General features: G+C 38.7%; 1 protein-coding gene across 1 annotated transcript; it reads right to left on the bottom strand.

Moving 5' to 3' along the window:
* Positions 1-5,984: 5,984 nt before the first annotated feature.
* Positions 5,985-9,003, bottom strand: LOC108778117 (uncharacterized). The gene is made up of 2 exons (XM_018545217.1): positions 8,123-9,003; positions 5,985-8,049 (listed from the first exon to the last, which is right to left on the bottom strand). The coding sequence occupies exons 1-2, from the start codon at positions 9,001-9,003 to the stop codon at positions 5,985-5,987; spliced, it is 2,946 nt and encodes a 981-aa protein (XP_018400719.1).
* Positions 9,004-18,940: the final 9,937 nt, after the last annotated feature.

The following is an 18,940-nucleotide window of genomic DNA, read 5'->3' as shown; positions in this document are numbered from 1 at the left end:
ATTTCACATTTAACATATAAAGTAATATAATATGATACTTTACTCGATATCTCTCATCCATATATGATTTACATAAAAAAACAATCCTTTGCATAAATGCAAATCACATTGGGCGCATTCAGCGGACTCAACAGTTGAGTGAGCACTCGCTATTATTGGTGTATTCTTCTAGATCTAAATTTCTGATTGGATGATCTAAAAGAATACACCAATAATAGCGAGCGCTCACTCAACTGTTGAGTCCGCTGAACGCACCCATTAATAATACGTAACACAATTAATAATATTGACGAATATATGTGTGATACATGTATACATACTCAGAGCGTTTTCCAGCAAAGCACAATAGTAATAGCACAGTAGATCATTACATCCTTATATTTACTTTGAACAAGTAGGTTACACTATCTTTGCTAGAAAACGCCAACACACATAATTAAATTCGTACAACTTACGACAGTTTTTACCGTAATATTATTTTTAACATAAATATATATATTTTAAAAAACAAATAAAAGAAACCCTTATAAAAAGGATGGATATCGCATATAATGAAGTTGTAATGAGCAATGACGGAATATTCTCTCACAAAACTGTTGTAATAAGGTAATAAGCAATGATTAAAGAATAATAATTATTCTAATCATTATTCTGTAATTCTTGCTCTTTATATTTGTTAATTACTTTCAATACGTCAACTATACAATTAAATCTCATATCGGATTTAACTTGTTTCAAACCTACATATGCACATTTTAACATGTCAGAAATATCTTTATCAATATCGTCACTCTCAGACACATGTGCTTTTGGTGCAGCTTTTTCTACAGCTTTTTGTGAGACAATATTTTCAATAGTGTTTGCCATTTTCTCCAGTGACTGAGCACTTGTATGTATATAGTTATCAATATTTACTTTTCTTTTCTTATAAAAATTATCTGGTTCTGGTACTACTACATTTTTGTTTTCCTTCAGCTTGTATTTTTCCAATGTGCCAGTTTTATTGAAGAGTGACTGTTTTGATGACATTTTATTCAATACTGCATGCGCCGTAGAGGAGAGAGGGACACGATCTTCTGTGTGAGATTTGTGCATCTCATTCTTTTCTTGTGATGATTGTTGTAACCAATTCTCATCTAAAAAATAAGTGGAAAGTGACTCATAAGAATCATTTAAGATGATTGACACCCTGGTTATCCATATCCTGATTGCACATGATCAAACTATGTAAGCATGTGATTGTTGTACTAAGGACATTGAAATAATTTATTCAGATTACAGATTGTGCAACTAGGACGTTTTCTTTAAGAACTAATTAACATAAACTAGAAAGAAAAGTACTAATAAGAACAATTTTATAACATATAATAATATATACCATTGTCCAAAGACAAGAACTCATACATGTCTACATCAAACTGTGCAGTATCAAAGTCAGTATCCTGGCTGTCCTGAATAGATGAACTGTCTATAACTATAGGTGACGGTTTATTGATGACAATTTGCGATTCACTTGATTCATCATTGGAAATACATGATACAGATCGCTTCATGTTTGATTTGGTTCTGATAACAAAAAACAATTGAAGGTTATATATATATATACATAAACAACATACACATACATGTATGTATACATATATGTATGTGTATGTATACATATGTGTGTATGTATATAGCATACATATAACATTTGAAAAATATATATATAACTCTAAAATATTAGATAATATTGTATACTTACTGCTGTGAACTATAATGTGGAATAAGGAACGACATTTCACCATAATACTGGAATTCCTGGGTGTCCTGACTTGCACCCGATCCTAATCGCCCTTGCTTATAATATTTTTTATGTTGACATGACCACATAGTCCTTAGGCTGTCCCATCTTCTTTGGGCTTGATCACCTTATATAAAGACAAAAAAAATAACAATGAAATCTAAATTAGTATCAATATTTTCTTAAATTATACCTACCCGTTTTTTTGTTGGTTAGGGCGGCACCTATTTGAGTCCATATGTCTTTTTTATCCGCAGTCTTAAACTTTCGTATTCTTTTATTGTACAGGCAACAATTAGCTTCGACAAGTTTGATGAGCTCCATGTCATCAATTTCTTGTAAACATTCATATTCCATTTTTAATAATACGATAATAACGATATAAATTTCTTCGATCTCAATGGCTGCGTTCAGCAGAAAAAGCAGCTTTGCAACTGTTGTATTCTCTGTCGTAATATTCTCGATTCAGTTTTTAGGTTAACGAAATCAGTTTTCTCGTAAAAAATGGCAGACACATACTGCTTTTTGATTGGTCAGTCATAACGTAATCATAAGCTCTAAGTCAGAAGAGATGGAATTTGGCCATCTCCACTCAGTCACGGACTATCGATTATTACTATCTTATGACGCATTACTGACTCGCTTGAAACTAGTTTCTGACTTCTGATTTATGACTTATGGCTTATTGTAGAAGGCCCATCAGAGATAAGTGCAGACACGGCTCTGCGCTACCTAGTACGATGCGTTGCATCATCTGCGGACCCTCCAATTGCGGTAAAACGAATATTTTGTTAAGTTTGATAGAGAGTCCACATGGTCTTCGTTTCGAAAATATTTACGTTTACTCGAAATCTTTGTTTCAACCTAAATATCGATATCTCGAGGAGCTGCTAGAATCCATCGACGATATTGGTTACTACGCGTTCTCTAATAATGGCGACATTATTCCACCTGGCGAAGCGCTTCCGAACTCGATTTTCGTATTCGACGACGTAGCCTGCGACAAGCAGAATACTATCAGGGAATACTTCGCTATGGGTCGACATGCGAGTATCGATTGTTTTTATCTCTGTCAAACATACGCGAAAATACCAAAGCATCTCATACGCGACAATGCGAATTTTCTAATTCTATTCAAACAAGATGGTACCAATCTGAAACACATTTACAACGATCACGTGAATACCGATATGTCTTATGAAAAATTTTGCACGCTGTGTCATCTGTGTTGGCAACGCAAATACGGCTTCGTAGTTATCGACAAGGACAGTGCGTTACATAACGGTAGGTACAGACGTGGCTTCGACGATTTCGCGATACTGTGAATCGTGCAGTGTCTATTGTGACGTCGCAACGATATGAACGATACGAAGAACATCGCCGAACGTGAGCGAACCGCAAAATTGATTGCGAAAACACGTGAGTCGATTCGTAAGAAACACAGAGCGTTGAAAACGGGCATAATGGAGAGCGAAATTGCCCTGGAGAAAAAATTCAAACCGATCGTAGAACCGTTGAGACAAATTGTTGATATCACCGAGCGAGACAAATCGTCGAAAATTAGGGATGTCGTGAAAGTGAAAACGTTGAAAGGTAAACGTGAGCACAGTGACAATGACGATGACGATGATAATGATGATGTAATTTCCAAGAAAATTAAACAAAATCGATCTCCGTTAAAAGAACAGTCGTCGAACGTTATGTCAAAGTCGATAGATTCGCAACACCATTTCCCCTCGACACAGGATGAGGAAGTTTTTGAAACCTCCAACGGTACTGATCCATCTCTCGAAACGTCTGTTAGAGAAGTTCTAAGTACACCTCAGGGTCGCGATAGATTAAACAGTCAGCTAGGACCGTTAGGACACATATACATCAATGCTCTTCTGAGTGGTGACAAGAGAAATGAAATCGATCTCGTGTACGGTGTTTATTTCGATGAGAACGGTACAATGATGGGTGATAAAAAATTCGATGTGGATACAGACGATACCATAATAATCGATGGAAACAGATACAAGGGTACACCAGGTCTGTACGAATTAATTTTCAAGAGACTTCCCGACGACGACATCTACACCGAGAACGATAAGCAAACGTACAAGAGTATACTGTTGACAACGAATGCACATAGACGTCGTCATAACGCTGAAATGCCTGTCAAAAGTAACAAGGGATACAAATATAAGTATATTATCGGTCCACTCGTATCTGCACACCGAACTATGAGTTTGGGTGCAGGTGTACCGACGACTATGAGAGTTACCGACGACAAAGTCGATTACGTTCATTGGGACGATCCGAATGAGTTGGTGGACCGTCTTCAGTTGCTCGATGCCTCTCGTACAGCTGGCAATAACGCTCACGACAACGAAATACTGTCGATACTCGAGGAACTTCACGAGGCTGGATTTATCATAAATTGAATCGTTGATTGAGCAACAGTAATAAGGAACGTATGAATTGGATAACATGTTGGTAAATCAAAGTCTCGCACGATACAAAACAGACGTGATTAACGTGAAAATGATAGGAGAGGATTATTTAAAAGACACGCGTAAATGTTATAACGTCAAGTGATGAGTGTCGAGAAACGGAGAGTCGCGGAGGAGCTTCACGCACCCGCGCGGAGAAACTTTCCACGACGTCGAGTCGTCGTGCGTGGTCGTGACGATTTATGGCAGGCAGATGTAGTTGAGATGCGCCCTTACGCGAGATTGAATAAAGGTTGTAACTACATTTTAACTGTTATCGATGTTTTGAGTAAGTACGCGTGGGCATTACCACTCAAGACCAAGAGCGGAAGCGACGTGACCGCGGCGTTCTCCAAAATATTTCGCGAGGACAAACGATATCCGAGGAATCTACAGACGGATCAAGGAAAGGAATTCTACAACGCCACTGTGCAGAAACTTTTGCAGAAATACAACGTAAATCACTATTCGACGTATTCGGTAATGAAAGCGTCGGTAGTGGAACGATTCAACCGTACTCTCAAAAATAACATGTGGAAAGTATTCACGTTGAACGGCGCGTACAAATGGATCGACGAATTGTCGCGTCTACTGTCAGATTATAATCGTCGTAGACATCGAACCATTGGAATGCGTCCGATAGACGTCACACTTCCCGTTGCAAAACGTCTCTTGTCGACGGTGTACAGTCACGTGAAAATTGCTCCCCCGACGAAATTCAAGATAGACGATCCAGTACGTGTTAGTAAATTTAAGACCATTTTCGAAAAAGGATACACACCAAATTGGTCGACCGAGATCTTCCATATCGCCAAAGTGCAACGTACGAATCCTGCAACGTATCTGCTGAGAGATTATCGAGGAAAGCCGATAGCCGGTGGTTTTTACGAATACGAACTGCAACGAGTGTCCAATCCGGACGTCTATCTTGTGGAGAAAGTATTACGTAAACGAGGCAACGAAGTATACGTGAAATGGTTAGGAATGGACAACTCACATAATTCGTGGATAAATAAAGCTGATATTGTGTAAAGGGATGTATTTATTCCATAATAAAACTATATTAATACATATTACATGAGTAATTGTTCGTAATATATCCAATAATAGCATATAACATTCGTTTGATTGAACGCATCTTCCCAAAAGATATAATAATCGTGCAATAAAAAAGCATCTTATTATAAGGTTACTTTATTGTGTATCCAAGATTTGTGGTATTTTATAATGTCCCCAAGGTAGAGTAGCAATTGAATCAGGTAAGACGTATCGTTTGTCATCGTACGGACTGAGAGCAAGTTTTGTTTCGAGAACCGTATACACCTCGTGCAACGACGATTGAATGCGCGATTGACGCCTCGACTGTTCGTACGCGTCATGCAAACATTTCGCATAATCGTCAAACGCTATCGTTTTCGCGACCACGCTTTTCTTGACACCCTTTATTTTTTTTACATCATTACTACCGACAACTCTCAATGCGTACATCTTCGCTCTGAGACCAATGAATTCAGTCATTACCCTACCGTTATTTTCATCTTTCATTAAACCAGGTATTTTATTATTAAGGCGTGGAATATCGTATACATTATCCTCGGAATAATCGCTCGTGTCAAATTTCGTGATATTACACTTCATATCCTCATATACATTGTCGCATTTCAAAAAATATATTAAACTGTCCGTGTCCGTGTATAGGATCGTGCACCTATCGTGATACAACGGTATCATGTACTCGTAATGAAATTCATACAAACGAATCTTGATATTTCAAGAATACACATACCAACGTATATCGGTTTGTTCAACTTTACTTCAAGTTTACGCAACTCAACGGCTACCAGATTTTCGGAAAAGATACTTCTACTGCAAAAATTCGGTTTCGCTATCATTGCTTCTAAACCGTATCTTCCATCCCAGTGTGTTATAAGTCGAACGTCTTTATAATCGCGTACGTTCTCCATTGTTTTTCCGAATACCGCATTATTCATCAATTTGTAAAGATTTCTCTCGAAATCGTTATTCGAAGACATTCTAAATCGCGTATTTAGCTCTATATATCCTCGAAGCCATTGAGATTGTGCAAATTTTAATATCCGATGAATTTTCGTCACGACCAAACCATGTCGAATACATTGCTGCAAATTGCGATAATGAATGACGTAACGCTCCTTATCGTACAATGTTGCCAAAAGTTTTTCGTAACGTTTTCCTCCAGGAGGTCGTTCTCTCGTAGGACAGAACGGAAGATTGACATGAGAGTTATGCAAGTTTTGTGGATACGCAAGGTCGATCTCTAAAATGTAACCGACGTTAGACTCTACCGATACCGACATGACATCAAAATAATCGACGTCGTCTATCCATTGAAATTCTCCGTGTGGTAATGGTTCCATCATCGCCCAACCGTACAAATTATTAACGTCGAAGTACATAAGATACGTAGAGGGTTGCGAAGGGTCATATGATGGTACATACGCATTATTGGCACGCGCATATCTATGTGAACATTGGCTTAAACCACCGCGTACGCCGCGTTCTACAAACAATACCATATCAATGTCGGTGAGCAATTCCAATTTAACACCGGTATACTTTAACATAGCGTCCCACGTGTATCCCGGCAGAGTGAAATAATAAGTCGGATCTAATCCATAACTCTCCATGCACGTGTCGCGAAAATTTTCAAAAATATCCGCTAATAGAAGTACGTCGGTTTTCAGATACAAATCACTGTATTCACCGAGAGTATTAATGTGGAAACGTTGCCACACGTCAGTCGCGTGTTGATAATCATCGACGGAAACGTCCTCGTTGGTCAATGAACTATAAAATGCCTCGCGTGGTGGTAAACTCGTCTCGTTAAGCTTATCGAAATTGTCAACGTATTCGTACGGAAATACTCCTTTACGCGTAAGAAAATCAAATTCCTGTGTGTTCAGATTAGAAAATATCGATTGTGTAATTTTTAATTTACTCTTGTCGAGATAGGAAACCAATTTCTCGAGGCTAGAACTGAGAAATTTATACGAGTCCACGAAACGTAACTGCATGATGTCTGTACCCCTCCACGATCCGCTTGCTGTATCTTTAACGTATTTCGTAAACGCTATGTAGTTCTCTTTCGTTACCGGTAACAAATAAACCTTTCCATCATATCTGTTTGCTATATCTTTTATAATAAAATGCGCGTCGTAACCCGATAAATTATGAAAAAACACAGGAATAAAGCGCGATTCTTGATAAATTAAATTACAATAGGAGTGCGCTGGACCTCTATAACGTCCGGTTATGTGACAGTGATCACGTACGCGTATATGTTCCTCCTCGAATGGTTTTTCACAAATGTGACAATGAGTCGCGTCTGTAAATTGTTTCCATTGCTCATGTGTAAACTGATTCATATGCGTATTTCTATCGAAAAGCGACTTTACGCGATGCGTCAAATGATACAATTCGTTTACGAACCATTCTACGCAATTCGCTCCGCGACAATGTCTATATTTCGACATTGTTTCGTCGAACTCGCAATGTAAGTAGTATCCGATGCTGAAGACTTTATGATGTTGATATACGAATCTCGAGATACGCTCATCATCGATCCCTGTCTTTTCCAATATACACTCCAAATCGGCATATATCACGAAGGGAAGTCGTTTCGTTCTGTTGTGATTGCGAAACGACAACCATTTGTCGTATTCATCAGGCAAAATAACGGTACATTGATTCAATCTTGCGCAATCGACATTATGACGAGCCAGTCTCTCACTCGTTTGGAAGTAATGCAAACATCTCTAAAAAAAAAAACAAAATAACAATTTCATATACAGCACACTTTTTCAACTTAAACATCATACGTACTTACCTCTCGCAAATGTACTTCTTGCAGGTACTCCTGTTCAATTGAGTATTGAGAAGTCTCGACAGATTCTTAATCCATACAAAATGTCCGACGACATTGTCATCGTGTTGCACGTACAACAGATTCACGTGTTTGTTTCTTTTCACCTTTGTCACACGAAGAGGCACGATCATTGTATCGCTGTCTGTAATCCTTTTCTTTTCATCTCTCTCTCGCTCGACAAACACGGTTACGGAGACATCGTTCAGACGTTCAAATTTCGTGATTTGCTTCAAGGTTACGGGGAAATCAATACCTTCCAGCTGTAATACCTCTGAATAATGAGGATATTGTGACGTTCTATTAACATTTGTAGATGCAGGATACAATGCGGCAACTATAGCCCATGCGAAACAGGCATTATCGTACGTCTCGATATTGATAGTCGCTCTCTTCGAAATTATACGACGAGGTACATTCACGCGACATCCACCGTGCATAGGATAAAATTTATTTACGTTTACAATCAAATTCAATATGCGTGATAATGCCCATCCGCTGTCACGTTCCTGAAACTCCTCCAGATCAGATAGAATTGCATCCATAACATACTCATCGTACCACTCCTTCAAATCAGACGCACCATACAGCTCATGATTTTTCGTTGTGATACTCTTGAAGGATCTCTTGTCGTCTGCAACGAATTCTCCATTGAACGTTGCATTCACCTTTAAACATGCGTGTCTCTGAAGATTTACTCGTGTATGATCAAGAACGGTGTCTCTCGCATCGGTGAGAAATTGTCGCGGTTCAATGTAACTCGAATTCACAACCAGTGAGCACTCGATTATTGAAAGCCGTTTCGATTTCCATCCATGATAATCCCGTCTTCGACGATTCAGCATGACCGGAACCCTCGTGTACAAAACGAGGTCGTAAGGTACTCCTCACGTACTCCAATCGCGCTATTTTAGCGATCGACGAATTTATCAAACCAGTAGATATCGGTTGACTCGTGTTACGACATACCTCTCTTAAATAATCAAGATACTCAACACATTTTATCTCCCATGCTTGATACGCCTCCAGCGTATCGATGCTCGTCGTGCAATACAACAGATCCTCCATTTTTTTCCACCTCGTTTAGGTAACCACAAAGTTTCACCGCGACTGTCTAATGGTACGGAAAACTCGATTTTTTCAATTATACCTCGAGCGCGTTTGCCTTTACCGTAAGTTCTACACGCCCAATTCGTAGCAGCAGCCTCGTAATTTTTCCCACGATTCTCCAATGCTATTAACGTTTTAATCCACAGAATCTCTCGCGGACATTGAAATCCGATCGCTCTCCGTAAATGATGAGTAGCTACATTCCAATTACTCTTCTCTTTTGGAATGAATGCAAAATCATTAAGCATTAATGGACACTCGAAACAATACAGACCGTTGTTAACGTCGCGAATAACTCGCGACGAGAAGATACGCGAGACGAAGACGATTCACTATCCTCACTCGACATAACACGATTCTTATTTGAAAGGAATCTTGACAACGCGTGTTTATATATCGCTCATCGTTGGAAAAATCAAGAGCAAAAAAATATCTTATCTCGCAATAGCACGCATTTTGCGCAAATTTTATCACAATTGTGAAAATAACCGATTCTGAGCGCGTCACGTGCCACCGGATGTGACCTCTTGTATGTAAGATTAATTTCGTTAGACTCGTCGAAATTTTCCGCACAAATAATCACGAACGATGTGTATTGCAACATGTGTTTTCGTGTTTTTTTCGATAAAAAAAATTTTTATATCACGCTATCCGTTTTTCGCTGTTTTTTTGTTCAACAAAATGAGCAAGTCTTGCAATTACGATATGAAGTAAGAATACAAATAAATCCTTTGGTAAGTTGTAATTTTCTAATTTGTAAATTATATTTATACATTGTATACATTACTGTAACAATTACACGAAATATCGTTGTGAAGCATAGAAATTAACAGATTCATAAACATTCGTCGTATGAACGACATGCAATTTAAAAGGAGAAGAAATCAAGAGGATATGTTCTTCATGTGGAGGGAAGAAATTCGGAGAAGAGCCGTATGAGGATTGGAATTGTAAGTAATGTGAGTTTTTAAAACGTAGAAAAAATTAACAAAAATATTGTTTTTTTTGCAGAAAATACCTCACCCTCTCAAAATTGTTTATTACAACCCTGTACATTACAAATAAAGTTATTTTAAAATGACATCAATAGTTGTATTCTACACCCTCGAATATGTCGTGCTACAACATCATATTAATAAAAATAAAACATCCATATTTTATACTATTTATTCTCCTTCAACCACCACTTATACAACTTCAATACGTTCTGTAGAGCGCAACATTTAACGTGTTTACCACAACGCATGGTACCACTATCGTCTAAATTCTCAAGCGGTTCTACACCATCGATCGTTTCGATGATAATCTCGTCGTTGTTCAATATATCGACGAGCCACTCACGCTTTTCGAAACCTTTCACGTAAACGATGACGGACTCGTTCTCTCCGACAACAGCCTCACAAATCAAACGAGTGGCCATTCTATAGGGCACCATTCCATCATTCCACAGCAATCCGTGATGATTCGCCATCAGCCACGAGGCGTGCGTCTGATCGGCTTTGGACAACAATCTCCATGGTATTGGGTGAAAAAATATATAATGTGTAAGAATCGTTCCCTTTTTCAAAACGGCAACCTCTTTCACGACAAAACGTTTATTGATGACAAATCCTTAACAAAAACGAAAAATAATAAATTAGTACATAAGTAATGAAATATGAAAAAAGGAAAATAAAATACACACGTACCCTGCAAATCGACAAATGTTGGCGTCATGTTGACGAGAAGTTTTCATTGCGAGTGCTCGTCTGATAGTAACGTTGCATGATATGTCCCTCTTTTTTTTTTATTCAGTTGCACAGCGGATGTGGTCGACGGGGGAAGTATTAAGCAATAGATATATCTGCGTTTTAAAAACTGATGAAAGAGAACACTCATCCATTTAAAAATACACATTATTCACTTCCTTCGTTATTCCAGGTATTTTCATCAAATCGTCGGCGACACAATCCAAAAGACGATCCACCATGAGCTGTTTACGATCTGTGCTGGAAAGTGTCAAAAATTGCGATCGAATCTTCGCGTGTCTCCACCACTGACGTTTTTCCTTCCCCTCGATATCGTTGACATTGTAAATGTCAAGTCGAATCAATTTGTGTCCGGTGTCCATCTCCGGTGATCTCGCGGTGTAAATACGACCATTGTCCAATTTAGTGACGTACTGAGAAAGTCCGTCGGTCCTGCTTCGTTTAACGGCTGAGGCGAAGAGTGTCTCCACACCTCCGATTCCATCCGACGAAGCCTCTGCATCGACTCTTCTCTTCAATACTTCACATACCGTCGACACTTGACGTTTGATAGACTCCTTCAAATCTTTTATCCATTCAAAGTAATTATCAGCACTGATAAAAATATCCATAAACATGGAACGCAACGGCTTATTTTCAGACATCGCGAGAAACCGATGAAGCTCTTTCGCGGAATAATTCATATTCGTGCAACCTTTTTTCTTCAGAAACTCGTTAAACATTAATAGAGCATTCTTCATTGTCTGAGCCTCCTTCAAGCGCGTAGTATTAGAATCCTCTTTTGATTGCTTAGACATGTAAACGTGTATGCATGCTAATGTTGCTTTCAAATTTTTCATTATTAAAATGTGTTCAATCCACGTGCTGTGTATCACATCAAGTAAGGAACCGATAGCTGACGCATTAACCAACATCAGATCTTCGTCCTCGTCATCGTCGTCAACAACGAAATCGTCATTCGTAGATTCGTTCAACACAATCGACAATTCATCGTGATTACTCTTACTCTGAGAATCCATCGCTTTGTGCATTCGATCAACAGAATAACTACACTGACGACACTAAAAGATGTCTCGCCCTTTTATACCAAACACCGTGGGAAAAAAAACGAGACCTCTCTCATCATGTCGGATGCGATGTCTCTCTTTCTTTCACATTGTATAATATTATCTACGATGATAACATCGACTGCTGACAGTACGATTCTCATCCGTCACGAGGTCACAATATTTTTTTATTAAAACGATTTTCTCCGAGGTACGCGTGACCATGATGGAACAACATGCTGAATGCATCAATTGTACACTACACAACCGTTTCGTATCAAATAAAATTTAAAAATTTACATTATAATAAGTTATTCGTATCTCGATGTCATATCCTACTATCTTCTTGCAAAAAATAATTGGCTCGACTCTGTCCTGCGCAACATAGACTCTTCGCTAGACCTTGTCACCGTGTCGATAGCGTTATCGCGACCTTTTGACCTGAGATTACGAGCGCATCGCACTCGCGCGTCGAGACACTGTCTCCCGAGAGCGGAACAAAATTTCAAGTAAACGACGATGGCGGCGAGAATCTCTGCGCGCACGCGCGACCAAAAATAATTGGCTCGACTCTGTCCTGCGCAACATAGACTCTTCGCTAGACCTTGTCACCGTGTAGATAGCGTTATCGCGACCTTTTGATCGGGTCGCGCGACCTGAGATTACGAGCGCATCGCACTCGCGCGTCGAGACACTGTCTCCCGAGAGCGGAACAAAATTTCAAGTAAACGACGATGGCGGCGTGCGCGCGCACGCGCGAAGAGCGCGGGAACCTCGCGAAGGGTGAGCCCTAACCTCGCTCCGCCGTCAGCGTCGAGCGCGCGCCCTAACCTCGCTCCGCCCGTCAGCGCGCGTCTTAACCTCGCTCCGCCGTCAGCGTCGAGCGCGACGACAGCGTTCCCGTGGCAACCGACCGGCGCCCCCATCACAGGCGCGTGACCTTGAAAAAACCGCGTTTCGCTTTCTAAATCACACACACACAATCAAAGAAGTCACGCACACAAGCATAGAGCAGCCACGCGATTGGCTGTCCCCACCGATGACCGTGTCTGTGGATTTCATACACATCTGGTTTGTCTACTAAAGCCTCAAAAGCGTAGAGTTCTAAATGTCGTGCACGACTTTGATGGACGTCAGACGAATTAATACAAGCACACACGCATTAACGTGCATCAAAGCGTATATTCAGAAATCAGTCTCGGCTCACAAAAAACATAACAGAAGTCGGTTGCGGCATCGATAGAAGACTCCTTAAGCACGAAAGGTAACCCCCTCCTCCACGCCTCTCTGTCGCCGCTACGTCGTCACGGCTTCGTCGTCGCGATGTCGCCGAGACTCCGTCATAATTATGTTACGGGAAATTCAACTAATCGGTACTCGGAAGAAAAGGCTGCATGGGGATCATTACCGCCGACAAGTCACATTCGACCGCTGATCGTGCGACAGGTCACATCTCCTCGTCTGAGTTAAGTCAGCAGTTCTCTTTACGTTTCGAGTGAGCTCTAGCGTGTGTGCTAACCGTGATTTAGGGCAACAGCCCCTAGGCGTTATCACGGTACCGTCTGACTATCGAATCAGGGTGAATACGCAGCACCCCCAGGCGTGTCATCAGCGACTCAGGGCATCACATTGCCCCCAGGCGTACGTCGCGAGCTATGGTGGCATAACTGAATAAAAACGCGAAGTGTCTACGTATCATCGTTCTGTATATATATATATGTACATTTTGTAAATTGCTGTAAATAAACTCTATAAACGAAAAGACAGTGCAAATATTAATAGTATCCAACTGACAAGGAACACTACCCAAGTGTGACACGCCGATTTGGCTGCAAGTTGGCACATTTTTAGAACTCGGAAAAATAATCCATACGTATTTTTTTTTATCGGCAAAGAAGAAGGTTTAAGAGTTGAAACTACCCCCTGTATTGCTCAAAAACCCCCTAAAATGCATAATAATATGCGCGCACATATTAAGTAAAACTAATTTCCATAAAACTTGGTATCTTGGGGTTTTTTGGGTCGCCGATTTCAAATCTGAAGTCATATTTACAAAATTCAAAATGGCGGACCAAATTTTACAAAATTTTTTGGTTTTTCATAAAACTTGGTATGTAAACGGGTTTTTGGGTCGCTGATTTAGAATCTGAGGTAAAATTTACAAAATTCAAAATGGAGGATTCAAAATGGCGAACCAAATTAGTTTTACTTAACATGTGCGTGCATATTATTATGCATTTTAGGGGTTTTTGAGCAATACAGGGGGTAGTTTCAACCCTTAAACCTTCTTCTTTGCCGATAAAAAAAATACGTATCGATTATTTTTTTCGAGTTCTAAAAATGTGCCAACTTGCAGCCAAATCGGCATGTCACACTTGGGTAGTGTTCCTTGTGAGTACGAAACGGTTTTTGGTGCCTCCTGTGAGGTCTTACAGCCTTCCGTTCTACGCGAAGGTCATCAGACTGTGAACATCACTTTCCACACATCCACGAGTTCAAATCTCCGATTGCGTTGAGACACGAGAATTACCGATTTACAACCTTTTAGTAAGTCATTCGATTTTTCACATTTTTTCTCAATTATACGAAAATGGCAGATAAATTTAAATTATTAATATTTAAAAAGCGGATGTCGTCGAAGTCCCAAATAACGGGTTTAAGTAATATTCTCGAAAAGGGCAAGTACGATAACGTCTCATTAAAATTGAGAATGAAACGCGTTACCGAACTTTATCATGCGTTTGAGGACAGTAACGACGAACTCGCGGTACTAGATCCAAATGAAGGACATCAAACCGAATTCTCGAGCATACAAGATCGTTACTATTCTCTCGCGAGCACGGAGTATTAAGAAGGAGTAGAATCTCCATAGCCTGATCGCCTGAAAAGTGTCCCCGTTTCGATTGTCAATATGGCGTTCTAACGGTGTTCTAACCCCACTTTCCGGTTTGCGACGTCAGCGCCTGCGTATTACTCGCCTTGCAGCAGACGACAAATGATACGTGTCATTAGATTTAAGAAAATAATAAGATAAAAAAAACAATAGTTCCCTTCTCTTCTTCTTCAGTAATACCCAACAGTTCCGAACTTCATGAATTGACTAAGATTAACTGGAACATGTACTTGAATACCTCATTATGTATGCCAAGGTTTTTTATATACATATTCATTTCTATTTCATTATCTTTCAGTAAAAAAATGTATTACGTTAACATAGACAATTTGGTATAAGAATTCTATTAAAATTAATACTGATCTTTCATGATTTATTTTTGAAATATAAAAAATTATGGTAAATCTTCGGAATAGGGGAAGCAGCTCCGATCTTCTTGACCTTGACATATGTTGTCAAGGTCATAACCCTGAGTAACTTTGCCTTAACAACTAGCTGTCGCTCGCCCTTCGTTAAAAAGATATTAACAAAAAAAGTTTCAAAAATAACGTCCTATTTCTGCTATACATATATACAGTATTAAATACTATTCTACATAGATTTTGACCTTCCACGCGAAGTAACTTTTACCTCCCCCCCACCTGCACAGAGGCACACGACTTCTACGATTATACTGTTGCTATGATAGTACTGTCGGGGCAGACCTCTGACGACGGTGTGGGTGCGGGGGGGTGGCCGAAGGCCGAAGGCCGCCCTCTTGCAACCGCCCGTGCGTGCGTGCGTGCGTGCGTGCGTGAGTGCGTGTGTAAAACATCAAGTAATAGACTTATAATCGTTATATAACGAGTGGAATACACACACACACACACACACACGGGCGGGTGCAAGGGGGCGGCCTTCGGCCTTCGGCCTCCGGCCACCCCCCCCCGCACCCACATCGTCGTCAGAGGTCTGCCCCGACAGTACTATCATAGAAGTCGTGTGCCCCTGTGCAGGGGGTGGGGAAGGAGAGGGTGAGTTGTGATTCGCGTGAAAGTTCTTTTAAGTTCATGACATTCCTAATGTACTATTTTGGTACAAGAGAGTACAATTATGAACATTACATAGCTGAATTTTTGTTCAAAGGACTGTATACTTTTGACAAACGTATTGAACGATTTTTTGAAATAATGAGTAATTTGTATCCGTTAGAATCGTAACATAATTCTCCATAGATATTCAACGTTTATTTAACATTATTGTCATTTAGTAATGTTTCTTTTATTATATACAGCAGTATAATAGTACGTTATTTTTTGAAACTTTTTTTGTTAATATCTTTTTAACGAAAGGCGAGCGACGGCTAGTTGTTAAGGCAAAGTTACTCAGGGTCATGACCTTGACAACATATGTCAAGGTCAAGAAGATCGGAGTTGCTTCCCCTATTCCGAAGATTTACCCTATATTTGATTCAAGATTTTGGAGCACATGTGTGTGAGTTACAGTTTTCAATCACGTGTATCTTCATAAAGTATATATTTTCAAAATATTATTCTAATTCATAATTAATATTGTGAGGAACGATTGTTCTGTTAATCAATTTCGTAATAAAATTATACCAAAACACTTATTACGTTTATTAGTGTATTTGATTATGTATATGTAAAAGATTTTGACATTAGAAATAATAAATATTCACTTCCATTGTATTATCTTTCAATAATAGAATGTATTATGTTAAAATATTTTAGAGAACGTCAATGTAGATATACTGGAAAAGCACCGTTCGGATACTATCACCAAGAAAGAGAAATCATAAAAAGTTCTTAATACTGAACATTAGAAAGAAGGTTTATTGTTAATTTTAATTTGTTAATAACTAATATTGTGAGGATACATTATTACCATGAAAAATGACTCATATATTATTGAAGGTGCCAGTTCAAAGTAAACATACATAAAGTGTATATTCTTTTGTTGCATATATACGAAATAATAATGATTTAACATTATTTTTATAAACATCTAGTGTGCATGTGTTGTTAAATCATTATTACGTATATATGCAACAAAAGGATATACATTTTATGAATTTTCACTTTGAACTAGCACCTTCAATGATGTATCAGTTTGTTTTCTAACGCCGAAAGTGTCGGTTGCATTGCATTACCTTCAAAATTTAATGTACTTTTATTATTGTAATGTACTACTGCGCTTGTCAACTATTTTGATACCACTCTTATTTGGAGCAACATTATTGTCGATAAGCTTTGCATTAGTCACATCCAAGATTATAGCACTGGCATCAAGAACTTTCAATGTACTCGGATTTAATGTCTTTATATTATCTATTATTGTTTTATGGTATTTCCTCCTCCAAATTGAACACCATTTTGATCAATTACTTCTAAATTGTGTACCTGCAAAATATATAAATAATTTAAATGATTTCAATCATTTTTTTCAGAAATTACGTTTATTAGTGTATTTGATTATTGATTATATGTAATAGATTTTATTGGTATAATGTTATTAAGAAATTGATTAACAGAACAATCGTTCCTCACAATATTAATTATTAATTATAATAATAATTTATAAATGTATACTTATGAAGATACACGTGATTGAAAACTGGTTAACTCACACACATGTGAGCTCCAAAATCTTGAATCAAATATAGTATTCTTGGTGAGAGATCGAAATAACAGTTTTTTATATTTCAAAAATGAATCACAAAAGATCAGTATTAATTTCAAAAGAATTCTTATTGCATTGTCTTACCATATTGTCTACTTTAGCGTAATACATTTTATTATTGGAAGATAATGAAATGGTAAAAAACCTTGGCATACATAATGATGTATTCAAGTCAAACATAAAGTTGGGAACTGTTGGTGTATGTTTACTTTAAACTGGCATCTTCAATAATATATGAGTCATTTTCCATGGTATTTCATTATCTTTCAATAATAAAATGTTTTACGTTAAAATAGACAATTTAGTATAAGAATTCTATTAAAATTAATACTGATGTTACGTCCAAGCCCCAGGATTCTTTATTACATGGGAAAATTTAAGTGTTAAGGAGGGGGCATGGGAGGACGCAACTGACACCGCTCTCGTGCCTATCGCGTGCCACAAGTCAGAGACGCATAAGGTCACAGATGTGGGTCAACGTCAGCGTGTGACGCTATTACCCGATCTGAGACTACGTCTCCGTCGGTCCCCTTTTTAGGTCAAGGAACTTAATCCTTTTGATCTGGGATCGGACCGTGCGATTTCATGGGATGAGGAATGAGTCGAGGGTAATTTCGAATAAACTACAGCGATATATATATATAAACATAGAGTAAGATTTTATTTTTAATAAATTAAGAAAAACGAAATGGCATTCTCTACTATGAATGCTTAAACATATTTGTAAATTATCCCAATATTTCTGTATTATTCTTACAGCATTAAATTTTATAATAACGTTTTATGAATTATTCATATATATAACTATCAACGTCGGAAGTGTATGAAATGGTTTGGTTAATTTGGGTAATGTTGATCTCCTCTGTCGTGCAGAAAGTTTTATTGAAGATTATGTGCTCCTCCGTGATGGTTGGCGAATATGAAATGGGAAGGGGAGAGGGATGTGATTCACATTCTGTTAGATCGATGACAGGTATTGCTGTATCCTTTGAAGAAGGGTGTGTGGAAGATTCTAGCAGTGTATGGAGGGATTCAAGGACTTCTCCGAAGGCTGCACGATCCTTCGGAGGTATTGGAGTATCGAAAAGAGGGTATTCTTCTATAAGATCGGATGACGCGGAAGGATCTTTAGAAATTAAGTCGGTTACGGGGATTGTGGTGGAAGATTGGTCCCTGGCCGATATGTTTAATTCTTGTAATTGACGAAAAGCCTTATCAGTTACAAATGTTCCGGATAAGATTTTGGTTATTACTGGCCGCTTGTTCTGTTTCGGTTTTTGGACTTTACTTTGCTTCCGTCGTCCTG

The sequence above is a fragment of the Cyphomyrmex costatus genome, unplaced genomic scaffold (genome assembly GCF_001594065.2).
Source record: "Cyphomyrmex costatus isolate MS0001 unplaced genomic scaffold, Ccosl1.0 scaffold481, whole genome shotgun sequence".
Lineage (NCBI taxonomy): Eukaryota > Metazoa > Arthropoda > Insecta > Hymenoptera > Formicidae > Cyphomyrmex > Cyphomyrmex costatus.
This window is presented reverse-complemented; position numbering and strand designations above follow the sequence as displayed.

What these genes read in the sequence shown, in the direction of transcription:
- LOC108778117 (XM_018545217.1), bottom strand. Translation starts at nt 9,003, where the DNA reads ATGCTGAATCGTCGAAGACGGGATTATCATGGATGGAAATCGAAACGG. An exon ending in AAGAAGTACATTTGCGAGAG is followed by an intron (nt 8,050 to 8,122) that starts GTAAGTACGTAT and finishes TTTTTTTTAGAG; the next exon opens with ATGTTTGCATTACTTCCAAA.